General features: G+C 33.5%; 2 protein-coding genes across 3 annotated transcripts in view; one reads left to right on the forward strand and one right to left on the reverse strand.

Annotated features, from left to right (window-relative positions):
* stw (laccase) overlaps positions 1 to 17,792 on the forward strand; it is a 169,909-nt gene that overhangs the window by 43,857 nt on the left and 108,260 nt on the right. The window lies entirely within an intron of this gene.
* Positions 15,083 to 17,792, reverse strand: part of LOC141453736 (uncharacterized) — a 31,611-nt gene continuing 28,901 nt past the window's right edge. For both annotated transcript variants that reach the window (XM_074127291.1, XM_074127290.1), the window contains exon 4: positions 15,083 to 15,981. In XM_074127291.1, coding sequence (XP_073983392.1) covers positions 15,812 to 15,981 — 170 coding nt within the window. In that variant the 3' untranslated portion in view covers positions 15,083 to 15,811. The remainder of the gene's footprint in view (positions 15,982 to 17,792) is intronic.

Consider the following 17,792-nt stretch of genomic DNA (forward strand, 5'->3'; position numbering starts at 1 on the left):
GGTTTGGCGTAAGAAATATATGGTAACCCTATTTATAAACATTCCAGTTGCTAAAACTTCAGGCGGCAAACATACAGTGCCGAACAAAAGTATACATACGCCAAAATATATCGGGGCCTACCACCCAAAACCCTTTACACCTGCAGACGTAATGAACGAAATTCGCCGACTACCTAAAAAATCACCTGGCTACGATCTCATAACCTCAACCATCTTAAACGAACTTCCAAAAAAAGCCATACTATTCCTCACACTGCTTTACAACTCTGTCCTCAGAACGACGCACTTTCCTACTCTGTGGAAATTCTCAATCATCAAAATGATACCTAAACCGACGAAACCCATCACTAGTATTACTTCCTACCGACCAATCTGCTTACTACCACTTCTTTCCAAAATCCTCGAAAAGCTACTCCTTAAAAGACTTTATCCTTTAGTGACAGAACAAAATATGATTCCGGATCATCAATTCGGATTTCGGAGACATCACTCAACTTCTCACCAGGTGCTTCGCGTTGTAGACACTATTGCTACCTCCCTCGAGCGAAAGCAGTATTGCCCGAGTGTTTTCCTTGACGTCGCTCAGGCGTTCGACAGGGTGTGGCACGAGGGACTACTGTTTAAGCTGAGGGAGATTCTTCCTCATACTTACTACCTCATCCTCAAATCTTACCTAAAAGATCGATATTTCAGAGTCAACTGTGGAGCGCAGACTCTGATATCCGTCTAGCTCGAGCTGGTGTTCCTCAGGGCAGTGTCCTAGGTCCTATTCTTTACTCCTTGTATACAGCAGACATACCTCAACATCCAAATACTATCCTCTCCACCTTTGCTGACGATACTGCTATCTTATCTTCACATTCCGATCCCCTTATCGCTACACGAACTCTACAAACACACATCAACCACTTACAGGACTGGCTTTTCAAATGGAGAATCAAAACCAACGTTACGAAGTCTAAGTTTATAGTATTTACTCTCAGACGGAAAATCCTACCTCCTGTCATCTTGAACCAAACTCCTATACCAGCTGTGGACAAAGTACGCTACCTTGGACTGCACCTAGACAAACGGTTGACATGGAATCCCCATACTAGACTGAAAAGACAAGAAACTAACCAACGCTACAAACTTCTCGCCAGACTACTTGACAAACGTTCGAAACTTAACCTACATAACAAAAGTCTCTTATATCTAATGTTACTGCGACCCATTTGGTCATACGGCATCGAAGTATGGGGATCGACTAAGCGTTCCAACTCACTACGCCTCCAGACATTACAGTCAAAAATACTTTGAAAACTTCTTAACGCTCCGTTCTATGTATCTAACCTCACTATCCATAATGACGTCAAAATCCCCTTCATTACAGATCTTGCTAACACTCGTTTCTTCAAATTTCATTCCTCTACAGCAGCTCATCCTAACCCTCTCATAGAACACCTATCTTCCTCCACATTACCAGGTAATCCTCTAAGGAGATTGAAGAGAAGATGGCCTCGTGATCTTCTCTTATCTTAAGCACTTTACTGGAGTGGCACCACTGGGTGCCTTCTCCAATCATGATTTCCCGTTATTTCTTTTCTCTTTCACCGTATTTGCTTGTTGCAACAACTGTTGCAGTGGTAAATTACAATAAAAGATTTAAAAAAAAAAAAAAAAAATTTGTAACTATTGTTACTAAATATATAATATGAGAGATGAAAAGACCTCTGCCATCTCCCGTTGCATATAAATAAAAAGATCGGAGTTCATGCCTGAACAAAAGTACACATACAGAACTGATAAATTCAATATTATAATAATACTTACTAGTTAGGGTAAATCTTAATATTTACAAATTTATTAGTTTTAGTTGAAACTTGAATATAGGCGGATCTGAGTTAGTTAAGAATTTATTATTATTTAAAATGGTTCACCAAAGAAAGGAAATTCCAGTGTCAGAACGCAGATTAATAGTTAAATTAAATAATCAAGGATTTGCATATCGTAACATTGCAAACATTATTCAAAGAAGCCACGCGAGATATCCTTTCCGACCGAGTTAAAAGACAAATTTTCAGGGTGTATGCAGACTTTTGTTCGGCACAGTAGCTTTTTTGAATGAAATAAAATAGCTTTCCTGGTACACTCAGATCACAAAAATATAATCTAATTTTCAACCGTGGAAGAATAGTATAAAAACTTCGATAACTTAATTAACCCTTGAGGAGAAAATGGAGATTAAAATTTGTAGATATTGATTTAAATATTCTTTTTACTGCGTTTGTTAATAAAAAAGTATTTTGTGTATGATTTACACACTTATTTACAATTTACTTTTGTTATACATCCCTAAATCGTTTTTTGGAACCATATTTATTAAATTAAACACTACTTTAATTCCTTAAATGCCGAGATATAAAAGTTAATTTTTTAAATCTGAGGTTTCAAGAAGAAAATAATTTGGTACTTTATCTATTTTTTTTTTTGTTTTATTTACATAGTTTTAGTATACAATTTGGTATTTATTTAGTATTTGAACTGTTAGAAAAAATTGAAGACTGTTTTTTTTTATCTAAGGTTCTTTTTTTGTTTTTTTAATGGCAAGCAATGCAGTTGTTAACTATGCAAAAACGTCATTAAAATTTTTTAATTTTCAACTACTTAAATTTCAGTTACAGAGTAAAGCTCTTTATCCAAGCAAGACGTGCCTTTCATGACCATGTACCACGGTCGTGTGAAGTAAAATTACCGCCCCTGGCAAACCAATTATTTGGCGCTCCGACTGGTTTCTTTTAACATCATTAAAAGAAATTATTTCTTAATTTAATCACCTCAAAAACAAAAATACAGAAATATTACAAAACAGATACGTTTAGGATTGGTTGGACTAAGCAGGGATACCATTGTACCACGTTTATTCAGTCGAGCCTCCTATAAAGGACACTCTCACTAGCGACCACCTCCATTTACGGGCCAGTTTTTGGATTTCCCCGTTTTACCCCTATACTCTTTCTATATAAAAGAACCTCCGTCTAACGTACACTCTACATAGCGACCGCTGACATTGATTTTGGGGAACGGATTATATGTTTCACCTTCCACCAACGACTTCACCTTATTATTAAAAGTTCGTTTGACGCGGTGATCAAAAGAATTATCCCCTCTCAAGTTTTTGTTTCTGGTTTTTCCTAAAGTTTCCTATACAGGGTGTCCCAAGCTATATGATAACGACTTTTTCTCGGAAACTAAGATAGTTAGAAAAAACTAAAAAATACGTGTTCCCTTAGTTTTTTGTTAGAAATCCAAATTTACTTTGTAAATTTTGTTCGGTGCTTCCAGAAGCGAGATACAGGCACCAACTTCATTTTTTCAAATGGGGAGGTGTGGTTTTTATTTCAGAAATAGATTCCTCTATTTCTTTTAAAAAAAATTTACTCGAACGATTTTTTTCTGTGAGCGTTATTTTACAAGTTATCTATTTCATTGGCAGTAAGGAACAATTGGCAGGAAAGAGCATGTCTATGCATCTCTAATGGTGGAGGCCATTTCGAGCATGATCTATAATATTAATGAGGAGTAAAATTTATAATAAAATAGTACTTTTCTTCTTATTCAATTAAAAAACCGTTATAATATTACCATTTAGAAATTTCTTATAAGAATCATGTTTTCATTCATAACTTGTAAAATATCGCTCACAGAAAAAAATCGTTCGAGTAAATTTTTCTTAAAAAAAATAGAGGAATCTATTTCTGAAATAAAAACCACACCTCCCCATTTGAAAAAATGAAGTTGATGCCTGTATCTCGCTTCCGGAAGCACCGAAAAAATTTACAAATTAAATTTGGATTTCTTACAAAAAACTAAGGGAACACATATTTTTTAGTTTTTTTTCTAGCTAACTTAGTTTCCGAGAAAAAGTCGTTATCCATATAGCTTGGGGACACCCTGTATAAGCTCCATACATCTTGTACCATTTTAATCATTTTTTAATATTACTTTGGACGAACAATATTATTTTTTCCGATATGTCTCTCAAACGAAAGTGGTTAACTCTAGAAGAGAAAATAAATGTGTTGTAAGATTTTGCAAAAAACCAAATCGAGCCATCGTCAACTTGCCGAAAGGTTTGTTCTATTTTTCTAATAATAGATGATAGTATGATGATAATTTTACCATAAATTATTATTGTTTTGAATAAATGTGATGATTATTATAAAAATTATTAAATAAGTCAATAATACGTAGTTTTTGATAATTTTTCTGGGTAATTAAGAAAAATTTGATGCATATCATATATAGCTAAATAATTATGCAATTATGTAAGTTTTTAGATCTATTAATAATAAACAAATTTTAAATAGATGTTTGGAAAAAACCCATATTTTTTCATTATGAAACTTGCTTAACTCCTTCTAACCACCACCTCCAAACAGCGGCCACTTTGCTTTTCCCCGCCAGTGCCCGTTATTGAGAGGTTCGATTGTACTTTAGTTCACTTTTTCTTGCTTCAAATTAAGATGAAGTACTGCTATCGTGTAAAGTTTTCGAATTCGTATAATCATTGGAAATGCACAGCTTTAGGTTCTTTGAGATTTTTAGAATTTTGTTTGTTTTTGTTCGTAAACACTCTTGCTTGTAACTTTTTTTTCAAAATTGATTTTAGATGGGTTTCGGGTTTTGGGTTTCTTTGATTCATATCTCTAAAGTACAATATTCTGCGAGTTTACACTCTGAATATTTTTACCGAATGAAATATCTTTATACTGAATAATCTTTTTTAAAAACACGTCCTGATTTTTAACGCTCTCTGAAATTTGGTGCCCAGGGCGACCGCCACTTTCGCACGGCTCTGTCACGAACCAACAGATCATTTTGATAATCTGACGTAGCACAATCTACTAGATCAATTTCCAAATATTAAATATATATCTAAGTATTATGAGCAGTGTTGCACAGTGGTGTATATTTTAAAAAACAAACAAAACTTCATTTCGGTTAGAAGCTTTCATTTATCTAAGCGAATATAATAATCATAACCACTTCAATATTATATATTATTATACATTTTTAAACTTCAACCTTCAATAACTATATGTTTTTTGAAAAGATTACAATAATTTGATGTTCAATACATACTACCTTCACCAACTTAATATTTTTGCTGTTATACTCGTAAGTATTTGTTCTTAACAGGGATCTCCTTCCAAATTCTGAAATTATGCAGACATGTGTTCAGGAGGGTTTTGTATTAAGGTTATTTACTTCTGATTTAAATATGTTTATATTCTCTTATGTGTCACTTATACATATGTAAAAATGTGGACTCGCAAATGTCCTTGACTCTTCAAATATTTGCGAACTTACCTTTTACCCATATATTTTATCCAAATTGTTATTCTTGCAAACAATAGGCACATTTTTCCTCGCGTCTACTATGTTTGAACAAACTCTTTGTAAAGTAAATATATCCGCTGCATACGATAATCGGAAATCCACTCTCGTTTATTCATTTTATTGTATTTTTCTGGTTTATGGGAAACTAAATTATCTCTTTGGTGTACGAGAAATTCGTATGGCATCTTTCTTCGTGAAAGCCTGTCGCCAAAAGCAACAAATTTTCCTTTTTCAAACTTTAAAAAACTGTCCATATTTTGTATTAACAAATGTTTTAAAAAAAAAAACCATGCGTCTGAATTAGTACATGACGATAATTTTTTTTGAACCACTAAGTCTTGCAACGTCGAAAGACGTTTATCACTATTACATCGGTTAAGAACCACTATTTTAAAGAGTAAATGGTAACACTTAAAACGATTTGCAAACCATTCTCCAACAAGTTAACCCGAGTTATCAAGTTTTCTACTCAAAATGAGCTATGTACCGAGAATTAATCTCGTAAAGTTCTTTAAATCTTTTAATACGTTCTCTTTATTTAAAAAAAGAGGAACCTTAAAGGATCCGAAATTTAAGAATGTCGTCCTAAATGGAAGCAGAGCTGAGACTCGTTCTGCAATAGTAATCAAGAACAATTTTAACCTCAAAAACCTCTATTGGGTTTAACCCTCCATTGGGCGCATTTAATCAGTGAGATGAAGAGGGCATTTCCTTGTTGATAGCAACTCAGGTATTTCTTAGAAAGAGCCATGGCTCTCAGTTGCTTCCTCTTTTACCTTCTTCTAACCGAACGGCCTGTCGGTGTACTCTGAGTTATGTGGTGTTACTTAGCGTCCGCGTAATCTGTCAGATTAGTTGCGCCCGATGGTCTTATTCTTTGGGTATTGAAATTTTCCAAGTTTTCTTATCAAAAGCTGTTACAAAGTACATATTATCATTTAAAAGACAGTTTTCTACTTATTGACTATTTTTGCAACGAGTATCTTTTGTTGAATAATATTGTATAGAAGAAAGAGAAGGGGATTCGGACACTAAACAAGCTTTTTTTTTAATTTTTAGAAGATCATGATGCGGATGATTTTGAGTGCTTATGTACACAGATAAAGTAACCAAATTGTCTGATAAAAAACCTACTTCTAGTGTTAGACGAGGGAGCCATAATATTTTATGGCGTTTGCCTGGTATAGTTGGTGACAACGTCGAAAGAAACGTTCGGAGATGGTTCATGGTCATTCTTTCGCTCTTCTGAACACAGGCGGGCAACAATGCGTACAAAATTTCTCGGATAATGCTAATAAACCATCTCACACATTCCTTCATAAATGTGCAGCTCAAAATTAGGGATGACTGATTTTTCTATTCACATTAATGTTCTGTTCCACTTTATGAATTTTTTTTTTTAAGAAAAACTTAAACTGAAATTTTTCATACGTTTCCAAAACATTTTTGATGAAATTAACAGCTATTGGGTCATTAATCTCACAGATTAGTTACGCCCTATGGTGTTAACAAACCAAGGGTTAAACTCGATTGAAAAGTTGATACAGAAATTCAATACTTGAAGAAAGATATTTCAATGAGAGATCTCTATTTTTCTATCTTATTTACTTTCATCAAACTAATAAAAGAAACAAACTTAATGCTTGCTTTTATTTTTAATTTTATTAATGAGATACGAACAGCGCAGTCTTGGGAACAGCATCTCTTTGACCTACATAGTGGATTGTCAGTACTACCAGGATCACAAAAAAATTTGACCCACTATCTTTCATAAAAAAGAGAACTATAACTGCCGAATCAAGGGAGCAATGATTATTATTAGAACCGAAACGATTCTGAAAATAAATTAGCAAAGATTTAGTTTTAGTTTGGTACAAAAGAATCTGCAGCCAATCTTGCTGTAAATGCTTTATAGCTCAGATTAAAAAGTATCTAGAAATTGCTTGAACAAATTTCCTTTTTATTTGCTTTCAGTTTAACCGTTCTTTACAACTAAATTACATATTTTTAACTGGGTGACTACCCTCCAAAAATAAAGGTTATTCAAAAAAGAATATGTTAAAAAAAAAAAAAATTAACGTTAAGCCAAACAACTTAATTGTAGTGGTGATTGTGTACACAATTTTCTGCAAACAAACAACAGATTTGTTAGAAGCCTTTAGGCTGTTTGAAAGATAAACACATCGATCTCTCCAGGTGTTGAGAATCAGTAAATTACTATCGAATGACTTTTTCTAAGGTGTGTCCATGTATTTTACATGCATGCAAGTTTCAGACTATATTGTAAATCCATTAAAATCATTTCCGAAATGACGGACACAAGAATTTATGGTCATATCTTCCTTACTTTCGCCTGACGTAGACGTTCTCAAGATAACATTTGTAATCACTTATTCTAAAAAAAAAAAAGTACATTTTGTTAGTAATTTTTAGTTTGTAACAAATCACATATTGTAATGTTCAAATTCAATAAAATAAAAAAGCGCAATTTCAATAAGTTATTGTACTCACGAAACCACTGACTTGGTGTACACTGAGTGAAATTGTCGAAAACTCCGTAATCTTGATGTGTTCAATTTTAACTTCACTTTATTCATCACTTCTCCATGTTGAAAGATCATGTCTCTTCACTCACTATCACTCTATTTATCTATCTCATTTAGATCAGTTTTCTTTTAATCTTTTGTTTAGATTTAGATCATGTTCTTATCAACGTTTTAATCCCCTACTCACCAAATGATGTCCAATTGGCCATTTTCAACTTACTAACAAACAATCTACTGCAGTGCTAGAGCTCTCTATCAGAAAACTGGAGAAATAAAATCTCTTGGAAGAATATATTGACTTCTAAGCTTAAACTAACTTAACTCCATAAATCACAAGTTCTAGGTGTTTATGGAGAAAATATTCCTTCTACTAGATTAGATTAGACTAGGGCGGCCTCAAGGCCTACGCCACTGCGACCCCTTTGGGTCTATTGTGGCTCCCCTAACTTTAAAGCTCACCCTCCAGACTTTTCCTTTTAATCAGACTCTTAATGCTGGAGAGCGGCTCTTGGGTAAAGCTCACAGGCCTTGGTTTTTCCTCCCCGAGAAGTAACATCCTTAGCCACACGAGCCCCTCACACTGACACAACACGTGTAGTGCCGTTTCCTCCTCTTCCTGACAGAACCTACAGAGGCTATCATCTGCCAGGCCCATGCGGTGCATGTGTTTTCTGAGACTGCAGTGGCCAGTTAATAGGCCTACAATCATCCTGATAGCCCCACGGCCTTGACGGATTAATTCTGCTGTCAGCCTCGGCGAATAGCCTTTAATAAACTCCTTCGCCTGTCTCTGCCCAGTGGTGGCAAGCCACCACTCCTGAGACCTACTCTGCACCCATAAGTTAATGGTCGCAGTCTTAAAACATTTCGGAACCCCAAAACAGGGCTCCAGGCCAACGAAGCCAACAAATCTGCCACTTCGTTTCCCTTATGACCTGAATGACCAGGTACCCAAACCAGAAAGACCTTATTTTGGTCACTAATTTCCTTCAGGGTACCCAGACAGTCCCAAACCAGTTTTGAGTTAACCTGGTAGGAACTAATTGCCCGTAGAGCAGCCTGACTATCCGAGAAAATTACGACCTTAGAATTAATAATTCCTTCTACTAACATTGGATATTCTATTTAACCTTTCGACCGTAACGAACTTAGATTCCTAAATGAATAGAAGTTTTAGTAACTTTATTTGGTAGCCATTGGTGAAATAATTTGTAAATTTAAAGCAATCTCATTATTACTTATCATATCGGCAAAATAAAAGTTTGTAGTAAGTTTTTATGAATTTTCTTTTATCAATTTCTAAATTGTATGAATGATATTTCACAAGGGTGAGCCCTGAACCAATTTCTGATAGCACCTGTAGTATATTTTTATACAAAAGGTTAACTTCATGTAAATGAATTCTTTCTTCATCTAGAAGGAGCACTCAATATATTGTTAAGGATTAAAAGTATTGTACTTGCCCACATTTGGCTATATCATTTCTAATAGGTTAACTATTAACCATCCATTCCACAACTTTCAACACAGACTTTCTTGTTATTGGCTAACCAAGGTTTGTGGGAAACTAATATTATTATCTTCATTTCATCAATAAATGTATTTCCATTTTTATACTTAAAAGTATAAAGTATAAATGCTTCCCAGGGAAGTAATTCAAAGGAACATTTATTTTATGTGAATTACAATAAAAGAATTAAATCCGTATGCTTTTGAACATGGCATTAGAAATTTCTTTATAATTCCATGGATGTTAACAGTTGGAAGTGCTTGGAATGTAAAGGCATGTTATCGAGAACTTGCCGTCAGATCAATTCCTAAAAGATCAATGTACCTAGTAAAATGTTTGAAATAAAATAATATAGATACTGATAAAGCTAGGCCCTTGCGGGTCCACTGCAAAATGATAATCACGTGCAACACAGCAAGATTCAGAGTTGCCCAGAAGAGGAGAAAACAGCGCTGCAAAATTGGGTCATTTCCAGGGTTTTTGTTTAACCAAGTTTGTTTATTGGAGAGAAAATACCCAAGCCTTCAAGCATCAACGCAAATCTCTTCTCGATTTAACATCAAGAAAAAGAGTTTATGCTTTAATCGAAAGATGCCATAACAGAACTTGAAGCTGACAAAATTTAAAACTAGTTCTGTTGTAATTTGGCTACTATTTTAAGGCGCGTCAAATTTGATGACATTGGTAACCCTTTGTCAATACATTGCTGGCTTTCTGCTGTTACTAATTTTGGCACTTTTCTTTACGTTTTTAGATTCACTCAATACGTTTTACACTGAGGTAAGGAGGAACACATTGGCTTAGCACAAGTACGTAATGCCCATTTTCCCAGATCAACTTTGCGTCCAAATTGTTATCTGATCTTAGTACGGGAGCCGGCAAGAAGGAGTAAATACCTACTACAATTTACGCGTTACAAAATAAGTTAAAAGCATTTACGGTAAATCGAGACTAGGGAAACCTCGCGTTGGTGCTGCATTCTACTATGAACTTAAAATGATTGATTTATATATCTTATGTTATAAATAAAATTTAATTAATTTAAAATCAAGCGTACGTGTAACGAGTTAGATTTGGTAGTATAAATACGTAGCATAAAAGGTTATCGTGGTGCTAACTAAATCGTCACAAATATTTAAAACGTAAAAGGCAACTTGCAGTAGTTGATGAATAAACATGAATGTCTGGCTGCACTTGGTCTAGTTCATAAATAATTTATATTTATATTATACCGTTAATAGATAGGCCTTCAGATTTTATTTTAGTCACATACCTTTAAAATATCAGAACTTGACACTAGTTCACTTACTAATTAAATTACTTATTACTTTATCTCCAATAAAGTAATCGCTTATTATTTCAGGTGGGGCTTAAAATCCAACTACCAAAATGTTTCTGGATGGGGTGCAAGCTCATATTGCATATGTTTGTTATGTTAGGTTGCCTTTTTAAAAGAACTGGTTTCCCACTCATTATTGAATACACATATAGTTGAAGAGGTGAGTGATAGTTTAATAAAGAATAGTATTCAATTCGTGAAATAATTTATGACTCGGACGGTAACTTGTTTGGGAAATTCTGCAAACAGTGTCTGCCATACTTTGAACCTGTTCTCCTCACAACCGAAACAGTCAAAGATCAATAGCAGAGGCCTCTTCCCTTCTCACAAACTTTACAATAAAAATCTGTCCTAAAAGCCAAATTATTTAAAAGAACTCTTGTGAAACAAAGAGTCAAACCAGAAATCTGAGTTATGCTCGTGAAGACACAACTTACTAGCGAATCAGCATTCTGATTGCAATGGCAACTTGATGTTCTCGAAGAACAAGGATAAATAGTTTTCAGTATCTATGTGCAATTTCTGCTGAATCTTAATTTAGTAAATCACAATACTTTCTCGAAATAGGAATATAAAAATCATATTTTTTTACAATTTATCTTGATTGAAATCTGTTTGATAAAATCGGCCCGGGAAATCTATTGGATATACTAGTGGAGTGTTGGGAACACACTGGCAGGCGACAGTTACTTCGCAAATAATGTAAAAAAACTTGATAATAAAAACGAAAAATCTTTGCATTGATTCACAAAAAAAGCTTCGTTTTATTTTAGAGAATTACAATTTTTACATCCTCACATCGCAGAAGAACAATAAGTTTTATGTAGATTACGCATTCAATGACCACTTAGAGCTTGTAGATTAAAGCAGTAAAAGACTCTATTCTTAACCAAAAGCCACAAATGATTTCACTCTAAGAATGCAATTGAATAGTAAAAGTAAAACCCACTTACCTTTCATATTGATACCGTACAACTGTTTCCATGATTTTAGATGGTTTTAGTTCCCATCTTATGTTGATTTATTTCAAAATTAAAAAATAGCGAAGAACTAATAGCAATTAACAGGAACTGTTATGTTAGTTCTATGACTCTCTTTGCATAATTTCTTCAGACCTTGTAAAATGATGAATCATTCAATTAACCTCTCGTTCTTGTTTACTCCAGATTTTTTTTATTTGTTTTATTAAAAAACTTCTTTTGTTTTCATATTTTATTCTATTACAACTTCATTAATTCATTGCAAATAATATGATTGAAATGAAGACAAAGGAGTAAAGAGTTACAGATTTCAAAATGTTTTTTACGTTCCTAGATCTCCTACACAATCAATCACTTTCGAATGATTATTGATTGCTCTAACTAATGGTAATATTCTTAAATTATATTATTAAATAATATTGTTAAATATATAAAATTGACTTTTCACGGAAATACATGTTTTAAAGTTCGCAGAATATGAGAAACATTATTTTAGAGTTCTTGAATTTAACTGAACATCTCAGAATGTTCAAACTTATTATTTAGTTATGGTACGATTTCACATTTGATATTTTAGCGTAAATTTGGCAACTAGAAGTGAATATTTCAGTTTTTCACGATTTTTCTCATTTTTCCCTAAACTATTTTATCCACCTAAATCACTTTATTGGAGGAAGTTTCCTCGGAGATATTTTTTTAAAGACAGGAGATTCTCGAGTAACTCATAAAATTTAACAAATTGTCTAAAATACTAGTCTTGTACTACTTGAAATATAAACTAAAAACGAGTTACTATATGGGTTTTATAGAAAAACCTAGTTATCTTATGAAATGCCTGGAAGGAGGGTTCGTGAAACAATTCGCCATGCTGTATTGATCTCGCAGTAAATCTGAGACATTTGGGAGCGAAGACAATATGGCAAATAACCTTAAAATGGAAGGACTGAAATCTCTGAAGGCTGGAAGATTTCGTCGAGACCCTCATTCTATAAGTTCAGATCTATCTCAGAAGTGTTTTGTGCAGAGTTAATTTGTTTAAAGCAGATAAATAAATTAAAATAATGAATATAAAATTATTTAGATTGTTTCATTTGTTATTTACAGGTTATTTAATAATTTATAACCAAATAACTTAAGCACATTGAATTGCTGACCAAATCAGAAAGACATTTCATAAAGTAATTAGATATTAATATTAAAATACGTCATAAGTGCACAATTTGTGGGGAACATATGCATACGTAATTAAATAATGGGATGCAACAAGAGTTTTATGGGGTTTTTTTATAGTATTTTAGAACCCATCTTTAGTACCCATCCCGAGTTCGTTCCGGATCGAGGCAAGCTATTACTTCTTAACTTTATAGACTTGGCGCCATACTATTCGATATGTCTGCCCGAAAAATAATAATAATAATTTGATTTGCAGCACGGTAATGCAAGGCTTTATGCACTTCATTATAGACTGCCACAAAAATTAATGAGCTGAATTTTTTGAACTTATCCCATAATCTATCACTTTTTACGGGATAAAACTTTTACTGCTTAAAGAAGAGATGGTAACTTGAATATGGAATGAATTTATCTCCAAAGAACTTTCTTCATTCCAAAGAGCAAATAAATTTCTGGCCCAAAAATGGATTGAATGGACTTACGAGGGTCGTTTGAAAAGTCCGTGCAAAAATAAAAACTACTTAATTTTTTGGGGTAAACCTTTTTTATTTTTCAACATAGTCTCCTTTTAGGCTTATACACTTCGTCCAACGCTGCTCTAGTTTGTTGATCCCTTCCGAATAATAGGATTTGTCCAAGTCTGAAAAATAGCCATTCGTTTCTGCAATCACCTCCTCGTTTGAATAAAATCTTTTTCCCGCCAGCCATTTCTTCATATTGTGGAACAAACAGTAGTCCGAGGGAGCCAAGTCTGGAGAATAGGGGGGATGTGAAACGAGTTGGAACCCTATTTCCATTAATTTTGCGACCACAACTGCTGAGGTGTGAGCTGGTGCGTTGTCGTGATGGAAAAGGACTTTTTTGTGGGCCAATCGTGGGCGTTTTTCTGGCAGCTCGGTTTTCAAACGGTCCAATAACGATGAATAAAATGCACCTGTAATAGTTTTACCCTTTTCCAGATAGTCGATGAGGATTATTCCTTGCGAATCCCAAAAGACAGTCGCCATAATCTTTCCGGCCGAAGGAACGGTCTTCGCCTTTTTTGGCGCAGATTCCCCATTGTTTAGATTGTTCTTTGGCCTCAGGAGTGTAGTGATGTATCCATGTTTCATCCACAGTGACGAAACGACTCTTAAAGTCCTGCGGATTCTTCTGGAACAGCTGCAAACCGTCCTTGCAACACTTCACACGATTTCGTTTTTGGTCAAGCGTGAGCAATCGCGGCACCCATCTTGCGGATAGCTTTGTCATGGTCCAAATGTTGATGCAAAATATTATGTACCCGTTCATTCGAGATGCCCACAGCACTAGCAATCTCACGCACCTTCACTCTTCTGTCATCCATCACCATATCATGGATTTTATCAATGATTTCTGGAGTAGTAACCTCAACAGGGCGTCCAGAACGTTCAGCGTCACTTGTGCCCATATGGCCACTCCGAAAATTTTGAAACCACTTATAAACTGTTCTAATCGAAGGTGCAGAGTCACCATAATGTTTATCAAGCTTCTCTTTAGTCTCCTCAGGCGTTTTGCCTTTCATAAAGTAGTGTTTAATCAACACACGAAATTCTTTTTCGTCCATTTTTTGAAAATCACTCAACTTCCTCGATTCAAACGAACGCCAAACACAAAGAAATAGACCGATCTGGCTGAAACTTGGTGTGTGTTCTTCCAAGAGATGCTACTAACTAAACATAACCTCGATACGCGCCAGTAGTGCTATCTCTCTGACTTTGCACGGACTTTTCAAACGACCCTCGTATACTTTAAATAATGAACTCGTATCTCATATTTAATATTGATTAAATTTATGAAATCAAATACGCAGACTTATACTTTATTTATTTTTTTTTTACTTAAGGCGCGTCAACATCTGAGGTTATTAGCGCCCGGAGCTTTATTCAGTGCACTGCCGGTCAGATTTCTCTTGCTACAGACAATACTGTCGCATCACCGGACAGTGAGCTGTAAGAAGCTCTTAGAAAGAGAAAAATCTAAGGGTCAGCAGCTGGATTCAAATCCAGGATCTCCGCATGGGAATCCATTACGATAACCGCATAGTTATATACCCTACTTATACTTCAATATTATACAGAAATATTTTTTTATAATTTCTCAGTAATCATAATAAAAAAGATCACTTAAGAAATCTGTTTAATATATAAATTTTATTTTAAGAATACATGAGTATAAAAATATAAAAATACACTATGATACACTAACGCTAACTTAAGGCACTCGTCAAGTGTTCAAAATTATTTACACTTTCTTAGTTTTTTTTTTTTAATGGCTATCTTATCTCTTATCAGGATTTTAGGGCATCCAATAAAATACTTATAAAAACATTTGAAACAATAAGAACAATGCTAAAATATTGTTAAAATAATGTTTTCGGAAAATAATTTGTTGTTTTATACTTGTTTAAATGTTATTCTCAAACATATTTGAGCATTTTATTTATATTTATTTGAATTATGTTTTTATAGATTCAAGTAGTCATATTTTGGCAATTATTATGTCGAAAATAAAATAAAATTATAGTCATAAAATACTGTGTACATTTAATTTTCTTTCTTTACGATTCCTTAAGTACTTTTTTTTTATTTATTGAATTAACCATTAATCAGTCTTGAATGACCAATCTAATTTAACAAATTTTAAAGAAAAATAGTTTTTTTGTTATTTACAATTATTTACATACATTTTTAAACACTAAAAAACATAATTTGATAAAATATAAACATTGAACTTTTTTTTTATTATTTAGAATAAAAACAATATCGAAGTACAATACTAAAAGTTAAAATTTTGCAGGAGAAAATACATGTGAAGAGTGCTTATAGATAAAAAAAATGCACACTATTTACAAAATACTTCTTCAATACAAGGAATAATTAGGAGACGTATCGTACACTACAGTGGTTTGATTTGTCATTTCTTGTATATGAACAGACTTCATCAACAGCGAGCACTGCAGCATTTTCGGATAATAATTATGGTATTCTGCAGTGTCTGAACCATTTCCGTATTCTTTCATGCACACGGGTACTGAAAAAAAAAAAAAAAGCATACAAAAATGTAAGACAGACAGAAGTATTAACAGGAAGTAAAAATAAAATTGGAGAGAAACAAGCATGTTGGTACACCTGTTCCACTAACTCAAATTACCTATTTTTTTCCCCCCTGTAATCGCTAAATAGCCCCTGTATTACTCTAAATTTAATGAAGTAAGTTCTAATTTTCTGCACGATTGCTATCTGTGCTAATTAGTTAGTTCTCATGTTCACACGATTCATAAAAACCCAATTAATTTATTATAAATTCATTATTAACAAATACAATTTTAAATTAGGAAGTAGGAATACCTTTTATATATTAAATAAAATTTCAAACACCCAAGTTCTGTAACCTGAGTGATATCTCCTCTGAGTGAACCAGTAAGTATTGTCCATAGGCCTACTGTGTTTAGTACATCTAAAGTGGAGTTCAATGACGTATTGGCCAACTTTAAATTTTCCACTGTTCTTGAGTGACGTCACTTTAATTTTTTTTTTCTAAAATCATTATTTTTTTCCAATAAAAATGTTATTACTCAGAAAGTTTTAGTCCGAATTCGATTCTGAACACGTTTTCTGGTAAAACAAACGCAATTTCTCATACGAAGATAAAAGGAATCCTGGAAAATGATATACCATTTTAAAGCCCATTAAACAAGGAAACTTTTATAGAAAAGTGCCAGCACCCTAAGTCGGATAATGATCACATAAGAGCCTAATGAGTTTTCTTAAAAATTTCGATTACTTTTATTTTTCCAGCATTCGGAGGAAGATTGAGGCTGTTTGGAGAATAACTTATGCTTCAAAATGGTATCAATTTTTAGAAAATTTATCTGTCTTTCTAACAGTGTCATCAAGAATCGAATTCAGACAAAAACTTTCTGAATAATAACATTTTTATTGGAAAAAAGTAATGATTTAAGAAAAAAAATTTAAAGAGACGTCACTTAGGAACAGAGGAAACTGTGAAGTTGACCAATACGTCATTGAACTCCACTTTAGATGTACTACACACAGTAGGCCTATGGACAATACTTACTGGTTCACCCTGTATATTGATCTAACGTCAAGATACTAATTTCATGTAGTAGTGATGATTTTTTTTTTTTTTTAATATTCTCCCTATTTTGAATTGAAGATCTATTAAATCTATCGCAAAAAACTTATAGACATGTTATTAATATAGTAGTAGCAACAAAATAACATCGATTACCTAAAATTCCAGTTATGAAACAATAAGTACAATTAAACTTCAATTAAAAAATACGAAATTGTGAAAATTTAGGTATATCTTAGAAATTTTATTTTTAAACTTTTAAAGCTCAAGTTTGGGTTAGATTTGGCTTTTAGCTACATTTTAAATAAAAGCACTCTCATCTAATCTAGGAAGGGCTGTGCAATTTTGTCGCACTTAAGTTGGTAGTTAACTTTTTGCTGCTCCCAAACTAGAAATGAACGCAAGCCGCATATGTTTTTATTGAAACCCAACTAAATAGTTCATAATTCTAACTTTGACACCATGTTCACTAACTAGTGTAATAATTGATGCTCACAAATGTAGTACTGGTACTTGTCACTTACAATGTAGTCATTGTCACTTATAAATATAGTAATTGACACTTACAAGTACAGTAATACACAAAAGTAGTACTTAACACTTACAATGAAGTGATTGGCACTTACAATGCAGCAATTGACACTTACAATGCTGTAATTGACACTTACAATGCTATAATTGTCACTTACAATGCAGTAATTAACACTTACAATGCAGTAACTGACACTTACAATGCTTTAATTGTC

Source organism: Rhodnius prolixus, unplaced genomic scaffold (genome assembly GCF_049639745.1).
Source record: "Rhodnius prolixus isolate KJV_2025 unplaced genomic scaffold, Rpr scaffold_3, whole genome shotgun sequence".
Taxonomy (NCBI): Eukaryota; Metazoa; Arthropoda; class Insecta; order Hemiptera; family Reduviidae; genus Rhodnius; species Rhodnius prolixus.